We start from the raw sequence: 13447 nt of genomic DNA, 5'->3' as shown, positions 1-13447 counted from the left end.
CCCAAAATAAGGAAAGGGTAAAGATGAATGAATATCCCTACTGAAAAAGGCGCTTGGGTTATGCAAGTCTCGAGGAAGAGGTGACTCAGAAGGAGGGATCAGATGTCATTGTATCCCATCAGATGCTATGGGCATTGGCCAAGCAAAATAAAGATGGCCAAATTGATAATCCTCGCGTCAAGAAGGTCATGGCCAGGATAGTGAGTTTTATTCTAAATTAAATAATCCTATGTTCTTATCAAATATCTTAAAGTATCAATACTAAGAATGTTTGTTCCACAGGAGAGTTTGTCCCAGGAAATTTCACAAAAGAGATATTCTGCAGATGACCAGGATATATTGAGGAGGGCATTGGGGACTCCTGACCATCCTGGTCCTCTTAAAGGCGTCAGTTATGGAGTCACCATGAGGGATTACTTTGGGTACCGACAAAAGCCCTCTTCATCATGCATGCCTTCCTCTGTTGAGTTTGTAGAGCCAAATGAAGAAACACGCTGGTTAAAGGAGCAAGTTAAAGCACAAGCACTCCCAATCGATCATTTGATCAAGAATCAAGCACCATAACTGGCTCTGGATCTTAGCCCAAGTGACAAAGACAGCTACACATTCCCTTTGCTACTTAAGGTATAATACTTCTTGCGTTTATATGATTACATTCAATTATTTTCATATCACACTAACTTGTCCCCTATGTTTGTTCACGGTGAAGCAAATGTTTAGTGTATGGCAAATAGCCCTAAACATCACATGATTGCAACGGGTTGTATGCTCAATTTACCAGGGGATAGCACGATTCATAATGTGCCTCTTCCTGCTACTCATGTGAAGGTACAGTTGAACACTACTATTGATCCTAATTATGCCCTTCTGATGCCCACCCTAAATGCAAATATAGTGGCTCAAGCAATAGATAGCTTTATTGCTTGGCCTAACTGTCTTCTTGTGTTAGGATATCTTTCAAAGGTATATATGTATAGCTTGAAACCTTCGATTGATTTAAAATAAACTCTATTTTAATTACTAACAGTTTATTTGTTAGTCTAAAGGGAAGAAGAACTTATTAGGCGATCACTCATTATTATTGCCACAGAAGTAGCCCTTTGAGCCTGTTCAAGCAATATCATCAAGATTCTGAATCTGTCTTAACGAATATGCAGTTGGGCGCTTATTAGAATATGGTGATTCCTTAATAATTCTCCTAGAGTTTAAGCCAGAGATCTATGATCAACCCTCGTCAGACTGCATCATAAATAACGTATTGAAGGAAATTCTGATACATGGAATGGCCAGCACGAATGCTTGTAACTTTTATATCAAGTATTTCTTAAAACTTTAATTAAATACTTAACTACTTGAACATTTATTCTATTAATTTATTTGTTTCTTGATTTAGGTATCTTTACAAAAATTTTATTATCCCTAGTGTGCCTCAATAACAAGTTCAAGATTATCAACCGCTATACTTTTGCTAGCCATGGCCTTGATATGAAGAGGAAAGACTTATCCAGAGATTTGACATATATCTTTATTTCTAGGGTAGCAAAGACTAGGGAGACTTTGTTTTTAGCTCCTTACTGTCAAGAGTAGTATACTGAACTTCCTTAAATTCTTTTATTTTTAAATATTTTGTAATTATTCTAATTGTCTTTTTTATACTTAGGAGACACTGGATGCTGATTGTGGTCAATTCCACAAAGCCAAGGATTTGGTATCTTGATTCTCTTTATGGGGATCCGGCCAATCAACTCTTTATGGTTTCATTGTTTAATGAGTAAAATTTATATCTATTCTTCATATTTAATTCACTTTCTTGCTTCAATATAATTTTTGACACGTTAATATAAAATTTTATTGTCTGCTTAGGGCTTTATGGCTATACTGCACTGATCAAGCCTTACCGTGCCCCTAGTTAAAAACGACCAATTTGATGAAGCCTTCCCGTGGAAGAAACTAAAGGTATTCATTAACATTATTTACTATTCTACTAAATATGGTTTATTTATATTATTCACTAATATAATTTCCTTTCCCAATTCTTTACAATGCCCACATTAGCCAAAAAAAAAGCTCTGATTGTGGGTATTGCGTGATGAAATTCATGAAGGAAATAATTATATACAATTCCGACATAATTCCTGCAAAGGTAATATGCATTTGTTAAAGTTCAATTTATATACTTTAGAATTTTACTTAGTATAGCTTTACATTTATATCTAACTTCAATTTGCTTTTGCATACAGTACTTTGCCGACACATATTGCACAGTGTATTCATCTACTCAGATGAAAGAAATCATTAAAGAGCTGACAATGGCTTTGTACCATCAGTGGGCACAAAATAGACTGGGAAGTAGAAGACTGCTTTAGTCAAATTCAATTTTGTTGTGGTTTTTGGCAATTGACCAATTTTGGTTTTGGAATTAGTTTTTTGCTTTAGCCTTTTCTGCTTGTCCAAATTAAAATTTTGCTTTGACTTGGCACAGTTGTATGACATTTGGTTTGTTACGTTATTAAGATGTATATAATGTAAATTTCTGTCTTGTATATGGTTAATTAGATTCATATGACTGAATTATTACTTGTTGTATATTGGTTTGAATGCTGACCTGGTTCTGTCTTTTAAAAAATACTGCTTTGTATGAAATTTTATAATGCAGGGGGCTCCTGGAAAAGCAATACCTGTATTTTAAAAAAATGAATAAATAAATACTTGACGGTTATTAGTCTAAAACCGTCAAGTATTCTCCTAATACTTGACGGTTTTTCTTAATTGACGATTGTTTGGATAACCGTCAAGTATTCTCAGCCAAAACAGTAAATTTGTAACATATACTTGACGGTTTTAATTTTAGAATAATCAAATATTACCAAATATATTTGACAGTTATTAATCATCAAATATTCCCCACACAAATATATGACACTAGCATACTTGATAGTTTTTTAACCGTCAACTATGACAAAAAATAACCGTCAATTTTTTTTTTGGGTAGTAGTGCGAAAACCAGGAACCTAATATTACCCAAATCAAAATTAATATATAGGGTTAATATAATTTTTTGATCCCTTAAGTTTGTCCTCATTTTGGTTTCAGCCTTTTAAATTTCAAACTATAAGTTTTAATCTTTTAATAGGCAAAATAGTTCAAATTTTTATTAGATTATAAGGCTCAATGTTTTAAATTAAAAAAATTTAAAAGACCAAAATCTATTGTTTAAAACTTAAGGAACCAAAACCAAAATTAGAGTAAACTTGAAGGAAGAAAGTTTATTAATCCTAATATAAATTAGTAATCAACACCGTTTCTTCTATGACTTTGGAGAAAAGTAACTTTCATTTCTCATCATCCGTTTCATTTTTGAAGCCTTACCATGTCTCAAAGCTCCCCCATTTACCACAGATTTATTACCATGCTTTCCAAGGAAATTCCCCCCCCCCCCGCCCCCAAAAAACACGTCTTCTTTTCCCGAAATGATACTTACCTTTGTGACCAATGATGCTAACAATCATTATCAATATCCATTCGCTATGTTTTTAAATTTCCACATGAAGGAAAGTTATAGCATGCACCTAGAATCACTTCATTTCCGTACATTTTCCAGACTGAAACTGTTAAGCTGAAGGTGACATAGAAATCATGATTAGCCTCTCAATGGAATGTTTGGTTTAGCTTTCAGCCAATGACACTTATGACCAAAATCTACGATTTCTAAGTCCAATTGAAGAAGCAAGATCTTGCTTATAGCTTATGAAATCTTGCTTTTAAGGCGACTTTCGAGGCACTAATCATCATCTTCATCGTGCTGGGAGAGGGGGAATTTGCCGACTGGACCTTCTTGTGTTAGTGGCCAACAGGATTGGTTGTGGGAGAGCAACCATTGGGTGCTGTTCATCTTTTGGTTTTTCATAGCGACCAGAACGCAAGGGAGGAGCTAAAGGCCAACTGGGTATGGAGTTGAGATCTAAGAACCAATAAGCACAAATTTAGAGAGATGAAGAAGTCGATGACCGTTGTGCTAACAGGGTATAGTCTTCGAGCTAGAAGAGAGGAGTTCTACCAACGTTTGGAGAAAGTGAACGCCCGCGCTAGTTGGGCATTGAAGCTAACAATGAGAAAAACTTATTAAAGTAGACTTTTAATATTTTCATCGTAAAGTTTAAACCATTAATTTTTGCCTCATTTTGATAACTAACGTATAAGTTTGTTTGGGTCAAATTAATTTTTTGATTATTTTAGTAAGAGTATGAGAAAAGATTTTTGTCAAGTGATATGTGAAAATTTTAAATCCAATAAATATATTTATTTATTAAATTTAAATTTAACTTCTTCCTCTTAAAATAATTTAAAATTATTATATCATGTAAATTGATAATCTTTTTTCTTGCGTTTTTCCTTGTTTAATAAAAGTTATCCCATTTTAGTAATTTAACAAATTAAAACTTATTTATTTAATTATAATCAAAACAATTTTTATTTTTACTCAATCTAACTTTATCAAAAATCAAATTAAAAATAAGTTTTTTTCTGCTCGCAAATCCAATAGGCAATAAAGCTAAAGCTTCAAAGTTGAAAAAGATGATTGTGTTAGAAATAAGAAACACTATGTTCCAATTTTAATTTTCAATCATCACCTGTGTGTATCGAGCTTCCGTTCTCTCCCCCCCCTTGTATCTTCATGAGCAGGTGGGAACTGTCTCTCTCGTCATCAAGCAAGCTTCTTCTACAGCTTCTCCCTCCCGGGCTTCGACTGACGGCAAAGACGTCTGTATACTTTATAGATCGTTGTTTTTCTTTACGTCTCTTTGGGCTTTTTAAGGTGGTGTTGTTGGTTTTTGCGGCAATAAACAGATTTGAGGGTTTCCACGGCGGCAAATCTTCCATGCCAGCTTTGATTCGCATTTTTGGGGGTTGGGGTTCGATGATTATGGTCCTTCTTCTCGATGGCTATACCTTTTAAAGGACTACGGGTGGTTTTTGGTGGCGAATCCGAATGGTAAGCTGGGGCGTAATAGTGTTTATGTCGACTTTTTTATTTGCCGTGCAATTGTTGGTGAGGTTACTTCCTTCTCCCTCTTCATTTGCTTTGCCAATGACTGCAAATGGTCTTGCGTCCGTGAGATCGTGTCATGGAGTTTGTTCAACATCCAGTTTGGATGATTTCTTGCCAATAAGAGGTGTGGATCCTTTGGGATGGTTCTTCGAACACCCACTCCTTACAATGGCATTGATGTCGGTGGCGGTGCTTTTTCCTCTGCAGTTTTCCAATGAAGAGATGACAGGGGCTCTAGAATCCTTGACAGTGGCAGTGGCGGCTCCCTAGAGATCTTTGCTAAGGAGTTAGGTTCTTTTAGGTTTCTTTTGTTTGTTGTGTTTGGGCTTCCTTTTCCCGTACACCTTTGTTAGCTTTGTACGTCTCTTTTTGTTCTAATGAAATTACTATATTCTCTGGCCAAAAATTTTTTAAAAAAAAAAACTTTAATTGGCTGATCGCTCCCCTCCACCGTAAGAATCCCCGTGATCCTTATAAAGTGGAAGGATGGACGCATATAGAAGCAAATCTTCAAGGTGAAAAGAACATAAAGGATAAGAAGCTGATTCAAATAAGGAAATGAAAATTAAGACTTATTTGATTTCTTATTTTGAAAACAAATTTCATTTTTCAAATTTAAAAAATCTTATTTGACAATTTATTTTTAGTTAATTGTTTTTTTAAAAAAAACAATAACCTGTTTTCAAAATTAAAAAGCCTTTCCTTCTCACCTCTCACTACCAGTCAGAACCACCAGTCCACCACCTGCCAAGTATGATTTTATAATTTTTTTCCAAATGTTCTTTTTAAATTATTGTCCAAACAATTTTTTTCCTTTTTTGTTCTAAAACTTGTTTTCAGAAATAATTTTATAAATTTGTCTTGTAAACAAGAAAACAAAGAACAAAAACAACAAAACAAACAAACTCTTAGCTTTCCCTTAATATCATTAGTAACCTGCACCGTTTCTTCTGCAACTTTAAACATAGACGAACAACCCAAGCGACATCTCAATGACGAAATGGCAATTTGCAGAATTCTCTCCAAGTCGTTCGCTGAATTCCCAAGGATGCAAGTACCAACCATACCATATCATCAACAAATCAATACTAACCCATGACATTGTCGTGAAGCACAGGGCACAAGTTCCAAATTTTCAAAAACATGGGAACCAAATGTTTAATTTTCCCTCTATTTTTTTTTTTTAAAAATCCTTTTTGGCTTTGGTTCTCAATTAGTCAACAAACCCAGAACGATAGAGAAATTATGCAAAATGAATACAACTAACTAGTTATAAAGCAAACAAAACCGAATATCAAAATTAAAAACGGGAGAAAGAGTGGAGTTCCATCACATAAATCTCAATAGTTCCACTGAAGGTAAAATATGCTAAGTAATTTGACATGAAATTGGCTGCAAAAAACATAAGAACCGCAATAGTTTCACTGAGGTAAAACATGCTAAGCAACAAGCGTGCTGGCAGTTGTGGACTCGCTGCAAAAAAATAGAACCGAATAAGTATATCAACTAAATAAACAGAATCTGCTTTCAAAGGTGTACCTTTTTTATAGCAAAAAAGAATTAGAGTAGATATATACAGATAGAGAGGCGGGATCAGGATTTTATGTTTCTTTAGTAATGGAGAGTACTGAAAAATTGACCTTTAACACCTCTATTTGAGGAAAAGAAAAACAGGGATTCCCAAAAAAAAAAAAAAAACCATGACAATGCATGTTTATAACCAAGCACTCTCGAACTATCTCTAAAGATTATGTAGATGGCGAGTGTTTAAACGGAATCTTCGCTGTTCAAAACTCATTAACACAGACAGAGATTATTAAAGAATTTCTGCTACTTTCTTCAAATACATATCAAAGTTCCCCCATCTGAAAGATTTTTGAAGTGAAAGTTTTCCCATGTGGGGAACAGAAAATATCATGGAAATAGCTCCCACCCTCTTATTTCTCATACGGATTCCTTACTTTACCATCTTTTGGCCTCCTGAATCCCAATCATATCACGACATTTGTTATATGAGGACCCCAAATCCCTAAATTCTTTATTGGCATATGAAAAAAAATATAATATCTTATCCACAAAATAAATCAGACATACATTACAATTATTTTCATATATACAGATGTTCAAACATGTTATGAATGAGTATCTACCAACAAGGGAAATCAAATTTTCCATTTGCCAAAATATTGCCTTAAGAAGGCAAAACGGTTCACCCTCCACTCCAGTCACATATGGTTAGTTGAGCTCAAGGACATATAATGAATGTCACAAAAAGGAGGATGAACATGTTTTCCAAAAGCTTCAAACAATGCACAGAACAGAACAAGCTTATTTATGTAACTCTGTAATGACTAACAAATTAATCAACCAAGCAAGCAAGTAGAATAAGATATTGATGTTCTGCATAAGATAAAGTTGCAGTACTTACTATTTCCATACAGGCGGAAGCTTCTTTGTTTTCTTATAGTATCGAGCAAGGCGATGAATCCTGCTCTCTACCAAAATTAACCTAAACTTGGAGTCTTTGTCCTTCCTATTCCTCTCCAAATGCTTACGAATTGAGACAGCCTTCTTGATGAGGTGGTAGAGATCCTCCGGTATTTCAGGAGCAAGACCTGAAAAGCAGGAAGAAAAATTATACTCACTGTCAAAAAGACAAATTCTAGAAATTCAAGAGGTATGTGATTTAACTAGCAACATGAGGTAAAACATACCATGGGCCTTCAGAATACGCAAAATCTTGTTGCCAGTGACACCCTTCACCTGAGCAATACCGTGAGAGTCACGAAGAATAACACCGATTTGGGAAGGCGTTAAACCCTTCTTGGCAAACTTGCAGATGTTCTCTTCAACCTGGGAAAACAAATTCAACATATTATACAAGGAAAAAATAAAAATAAAAACCTGCAGGCAAATGAAATTAGATCCACTTGCAATAAGAATTCTAATTACCAGGGTCAACGACAATTATGATTCACACTCATATATGGCATTTAGGATTCGAATCAGTGCATAAAACCTCTCACAGGGTTAAAACGGAACAAAAGAATACTTCATTTACCTACGTTACATCCTTTCACACAAATTGACTTAACAGAGAATCAAATTATCAAATCGTGTAGCTTTAGATACAAGTGGATAACACAGAAAAATCTTACACGAGAATAAGGTGCAACTATCAAACATCATACATTCTACAAAGATAACCAACAAATGTATGTATCAATCCAAAATGTTAATGCTTGGATTACAGTAGTAAATTTGAACAAAGGGAAAAAGGCTTCGAACTTCTCACATCTTGACCTGAGATCTTCAACCAGCTCGGCGGGGTTCTCTTGTAAGGAAGAGCTGAAGCAGAGATACCCTTACTGACAAAAGACACAAATCAAACCGATTTAGATAACCTCAAAGTCCTGACTCAAATTATCATAATCCCCAATTTGAGATGAAAATACTCTGTTTCAATCAGAAACAGTGAAACAAAGTTTTTGATAAACCTAAAACAGATAACAGAACGTACCCACGACTGTGCATACGACCCATTTCCAAGCTTGAGAAGGAAGACGCCCCTTCGCTCTGCTTCCCTGCTACCTGCTGCCTCCGGAGATACGACCAGGAAACGAACCAGCCAGATGAGGAAGCTAGGGTTTTAGATAGCCTTTTACAATGTTTTGGGCCTCTGAAACACGGGCCTAAAGCCCATACGCCCCCGGCAAGGATGGATTTAAATTTTAGAGAAAACCATTTTGAAAGTACCTATAGTTTCTTTTAATTTTCAACTTGGTACCTATGTATTTTTTTCTTAATTAAATCTTTAATTTTGCCCTATCAATATCATTAACCTTTGGATAGAGACTAAAAATGTTAATAGAACTAAAAATGCTCTGTCCAGATCATGGGATGATTTGATTTGACTAAGTACGCAACAATATAAAAATTCTCTCTCAATATACTACTCCCGGTCGTAATTATAAAAGCCAGTTGACTAATTTAAGGAGATTAAGGAAGTAAGTTGAGTTAGTTATTTGTCCTAAATAGGTGTTATCTAGCCTAAAATATCTTTGCTAATCAAGTGTACTGACTAGAACTATCATTGTTAGAAAGGCTACTTTGGAAAAAAAAAATGTATAAATATAAGAGGCAAAGTAGATTAGGGTCTTATATTTAGAACCAAAATAAAATTTAAACATGGTCTTATATTAAAGACCAGAGGTAGTATGTTGTAAAACATGTCAGTTCTCATGAATTCTTGTGAATGACGATTCTAGCCCCATCTATTGTGTCATTGGATGCGTGATTACCATCACATCTCCCTGCAATTACCTTAATGGCTTCCATTCAGTCAAAATAAATCACTATGCACAAATTTGTTTTGGAAATATTTATTTAAGAGTGTTAGATATCTAAAAAAAATTTTTGAGTTTAATATCACCCAAAAGTTTAAAATGATGGTAATGTTGCCTTTTACTTGTGATATTGACGGACAATAATATCATTACAGTTTTAAAATTTCAGAACAATATTAAAGTGAAGAAAAAAAACTTTTGAAATAGGCTTTTGAACGTGAATTTTCAATACAAATTCATAACTTTACCCTATTTCGATAACTTTTAGAGCAACAAAGTTGAAGTCTATTCATGATCCCAGCACTCCCGCAATCACCGAAGGTATTGTCTTCAGTTTCCAACCACAAGTCCATATATCTATCTAAGTATCTATTTTCATGATCTCAAATCACATCTCCCGAGCCACTTGCACGAAAGGGAAGCATCCGCATCAAGGCTGCTTTAATTAATTAGACCAGAAAGGTTATTTCAATTGTTATTTTCTGCGAGAGTTGCAGGGAGAATTTTGAGATAAATGTGAATGTGATGGAAATAGTATGTTTAATTAATTTATTTTGTCACATAATAACATAGTTAATATCCCTCATATGCGACATCATTAATTTATAGAAAATTGTGAAAGAAAAAACTGACTTCACTGTTTTATTTTGATTCTTTAAATTTAAAACTGATTACTGAAATTTGATTTTATTTTGATTTGGTTATTAAAATTTAAAACCAATAGTTTTAGTTTTTCAGTTTTGATCTCAATTTTGGTTTTAGCATGTAAAATAAGAAACCCGTAGTTTTGGTTTTTAAATTTAAAACTAGTAGTTTTCTTCTCTGAAATTTAATCTCATTTTATTTTTCGTCTTTAATAAACATTGTTTTACGATTTAGAAATCAAAACTCGTGATTTTTTATAGATTAAAATTAGAATGAGATTAAATTTTAAGAACTAAAATCACAAGCTAAATTTGAGAAATTAAAATTAACGATAACATTGTCCTTTTTATATAAAATGACTCCTAAAAAGAAAACTAGCAAGTGAAAATAAAATGAAATCTGAATTACAAGAGGCGTCATCATCAGACATCGAGAAATCAGGGAGGAGACAGAAGCTAAAGCGAAACGGCCGACACGTACTGGGCACGTGTCAATGCCGTGTGAAGCTACGATGCGTACGTGTCGGCTGCTTGTGCGCGACGCAGAGCCTGGATTTTCTGCTATAAATAACAGCGAAGAAGCCTTCTTCTCGATCTTATCCCTCTCCCAATCCGAGCTTTGTTTGTGACTTTGTGAGGTTTGTTTTTGAGTGTGAGAATGGCGCAGCTGGTGAATAAGGCCAAGGACTTTGTGGCAGAGAAGATAGCTAACGTGAAGAAGCCGGAGGCGAGTGTGGACGACGTCGACTTCAAGCGCGTCACCAGGGAGTGCGTCGAATACCTGGCCAAGCTCTCCGTCTCCAATCCTTACGGCACCTCTATTCCTATTTGTGAGATCTCCTACTCGCTCAAGAGCGCTGGAAGGTAACTCGCTCCTCTAAACCCAATTCTCATAGATCTATTAACTAGGGTGGGGCTGGTTTCTACTTTGAATAAAATAGTGAATTACAATTTATTTATTGTTAATATAAATAAATTATTTGCACATAATCCGTAGTCTGCATACGTAGTTTTGGTTTTATTTAAATTTAAAGTGATAAAATTAATGCAAGGATACCTCGAGGAGGCTATTGACATCATTTATTTTATAAATTACATTAACAAGTAATGAGTATATCAAGGGAAAAAAATGATATTTGTAATTGCATAATTTTTCGTGAGCTGTCTGTTTATTGTCTTTGACTAATGTCTTGGCCTAATTTTCTTGGTATTCTTTTTCTTGATGTAATTTTTAATTATTTTTATTAAAAACTCATTGTAAAAATCTTTTTGTTGATATATATATATATAATCAATATGGGTAGAAAAAAGTTAAGAAGAAAAAGGGGAAGGTCACTTCTGGTCTTTATCCTTATCCTTGATATTAAGAGGTATAAGAGGTATTTGGGGGTGCTTAATATAATATAAGAGGTATTTGGGGTCTTTTTTAAGAGATAGTTAAAATTGAATTTAGTTCTAAATATAAAATTTTTTTTAATAGGATATTACTAAGAGATAATCCTAATAATTAACTAATTTTTAATTATATAGTTCTTATATTAACAATCAAAATAGATAGTATTAAAGTAAATCTTTATCGTAGCTACTATGTGAATGATTAACAGAAGAGTTTTGAAATTGTGAAGGGAGATAGCGAAGGGAACGATGCCAGATCCGGGATCACTGAAGGGGAACGACACGACAATACTGGAAGTGCCAGTGAAAGTGGCTTATAGCATATTGATGAACTTAGCAAAGGACATAGGGGCCGATTGGGACATTGACTATAAGCTTGATTTGGGTCTCACCATTGACCTTCCTGTTATTGGCAACTTCACCATTCCTCTCTCTCACACTGGCGAGATCAAGCTTCCCTCTCTCTCCAATGTCTTTGCCTAATCCACTGCTACTCCCTGTTTGGGATCATAGTGGGCCCCATTTGGGACTATGGGGTCCTCACTTAAGGGCAGCAAGGGTACACACACATATAATACTTTGTCTAATAATGAACTTTGCTATGTGCCTCTTAAACTAGGCAGCAAAATGCTATAAAACACACACACACACACCCCGACTTTGTGTTGTAAACTTAGTTATGTGCCTCTTTTTATCTATAGAATGATGTTGAATTTTCGTGCTCTCATAGCTCCTTTAATTCTAAATTAAATACTCCTCCGAGACTTAATTTGTACTTTTATATCAATCTTTTAAAATTATTTTTATTGTATAATGATAAGCAAGTAAGAAAGGAAATTAAGGAGGATGATTAGGATGATTTAAGAAAAATAAATCATATTTATTATAATGAACTAACTTATCTAATCAGAATAATATAAATTTTGATTCCTTAAATTTGAATCTATTTTGATACTGATGTTTAAAATTTCCAACTTTTGATTTTAATTCCTGAAACAAACTTATGATTTTAATTCTTGAAATTTTATTCGTTTCAAACCGGTAATCCTTAGTAGTTTCACGTCGTTAATTTTTGCTTGAATGACACTAACTTCGCTGACCATATCAGCTCGTGTGGCATGTGTCAGGGAACACTGTATTAGCAACTTATGCCCATAAAATTCATCAAAAGATTGACGCTCCTCTGCAACATTTCGGAAATATTTTAGTACTAATAGATCTCCATGAGGATTTCAGCTAACTAATATCGATGATAATGATGATTTGATGTACTAAAAGCAATGTGCATGACTTCGATTTAGAAGCAGTCTGGAATACATAACCTGCAAAAGCACAATATTTAAACTCAGAACAGGGCAACCAGAAGTAAAATAATCTGTCAAAGCAAAATAATCAAACTCAGAACTGAGAAGGTGATGAAATTGCTAGGTAAACGTTCTTGGCATGACGGCCACCGATAAACCCACCACTTCGGTGACGACGATGTCACTCTCTGCCAGTAATATCGGTTCTCTTGACCTAACCCTTTCCCCCTTCTCTATTCTTTCTTCAACTGCCATTTTCTACTTGTCTCCTTGTGAGTGTTTCTTTGACCTATTGCCTTTTTTTTTTTTTTTTTTTGCTTTCTTCAACAATATGTCCACATCATCATGCCACATGTGTGCTAGCTTGTCTTTCCACATTATCAAGTTAACGGTGTTAGTGCCATTTCAAACAAAGTTAACGGCATGAAGTTACCAGGGGCTAATTCTATGGACCATAATCATAGATTTAAAATTTTAAAGACCAATACCAAAATGAGCTCAAGTTTAAGGGACTAAAATTTGTATTGACTCTATCTAATTTGTTTGATTTAATAAAATCAGTTAAAGAGGTTTTGTATTAAAGATTAGAGAGCATAATCCCATATAATATATGAATATGAAAGTTCTCTTTTGATTTACAGCATGATCCTATGAAAACTGAGGGGAACATATAATGGTGATCGTGGTAATGTGATTATTTTTTTTTTT

The 13447-nt window shown here is 34.4% G+C and overlaps 2 protein-coding genes across 2 annotated transcripts; one reads left to right on the top strand and one right to left on the bottom strand.

Moving 5' to 3' along the window:
• Nucleotides 1-6320: 6320 nt before the first annotated feature.
• Nucleotides 6321-8676, bottom strand: LOC114759989 (40S ribosomal protein S13-like). Its single transcript, XM_028949233.1, has 5 exons — nt 8571-8676; nt 8346-8418; nt 7765-7903; nt 7479-7665; nt 6321-6523 (listed from the first exon to the last, which is right to left on the bottom strand). The coding sequence occupies exons 1-5, from the start codon at nt 8591-8593 to the stop codon at nt 6490-6492; spliced, it is 456 nt and encodes a 151-aa protein (XP_028805066.1). The 5' UTR covers nt 8594-8676; the 3' UTR covers nt 6321-6489.
• A 1949-nt stretch (nt 8677-10625) lies between these two features.
• Nucleotides 10626-12181, top strand: LOC114759988 (desiccation protectant protein Lea14 homolog). The gene is made up of 2 exons (XM_028949232.1): nt 10626-10904; nt 11666-12181. Exons 1-2 carry the CDS (start codon nt 10699-10701, stop codon nt 11916-11918), a joined length of 459 nt encoding a protein of 152 aa, XP_028805065.1. The 5' UTR covers nt 10626-10698; the 3' UTR covers nt 11919-12181.
• Nucleotides 12182-13447: the final 1266 nt, after the last annotated feature.

This window comes from Neltuma alba, unplaced genomic scaffold (assembly GCF_004799145.2).
Source record: "Neltuma alba isolate B1F8T4 unplaced genomic scaffold, ASM479914v2 tig00010924_pilon, whole genome shotgun sequence".
NCBI lineage: Eukaryota > Viridiplantae > Streptophyta > Magnoliopsida > Fabales > Fabaceae > Neltuma > Neltuma alba.
The sequence above is the reverse complement of the archived record's forward strand: the minus strand, read 5'-3'. Positions and strand labels throughout refer to the sequence as shown.

Excerpts from the sequence above, each read along its gene's own strand:
- LOC114759989 (XM_028949233.1), bottom strand. The coding sequence starts at position 8,593 with ATGGGTCGTATGCACAGTCGTGG. Across the intron at positions 7,666-7,764 it reads GCGTATTCTGAAGGCCCATG|GTCTTGCTCCTGAAATACCG; the intron begins GTATGTTTTACC and ends CCTGCTTTTCAG. Across the intron at positions 6,524-7,478 it reads CTTCCGCCTGTATGGAAATA|CGAGTCCACAACTGCCAGCA; the intron begins GTAAGTACTGCA and ends ATTTTTTTGCAG.
- LOC114759988 (XM_028949232.1), top strand. The coding sequence starts at position 10,699 with ATGGCGCAGCTGGTGAATAAGGCCAAGGACTTTGTGGCAGAGAAGATA. Across the intron at positions 10,905-11,665 it reads TCGCTCAAGAGCGCTGGAAG|GGAGATAGCGAAGGGAACGA; the intron begins GTAACTCGCTCC and ends GAAATTGTGAAG.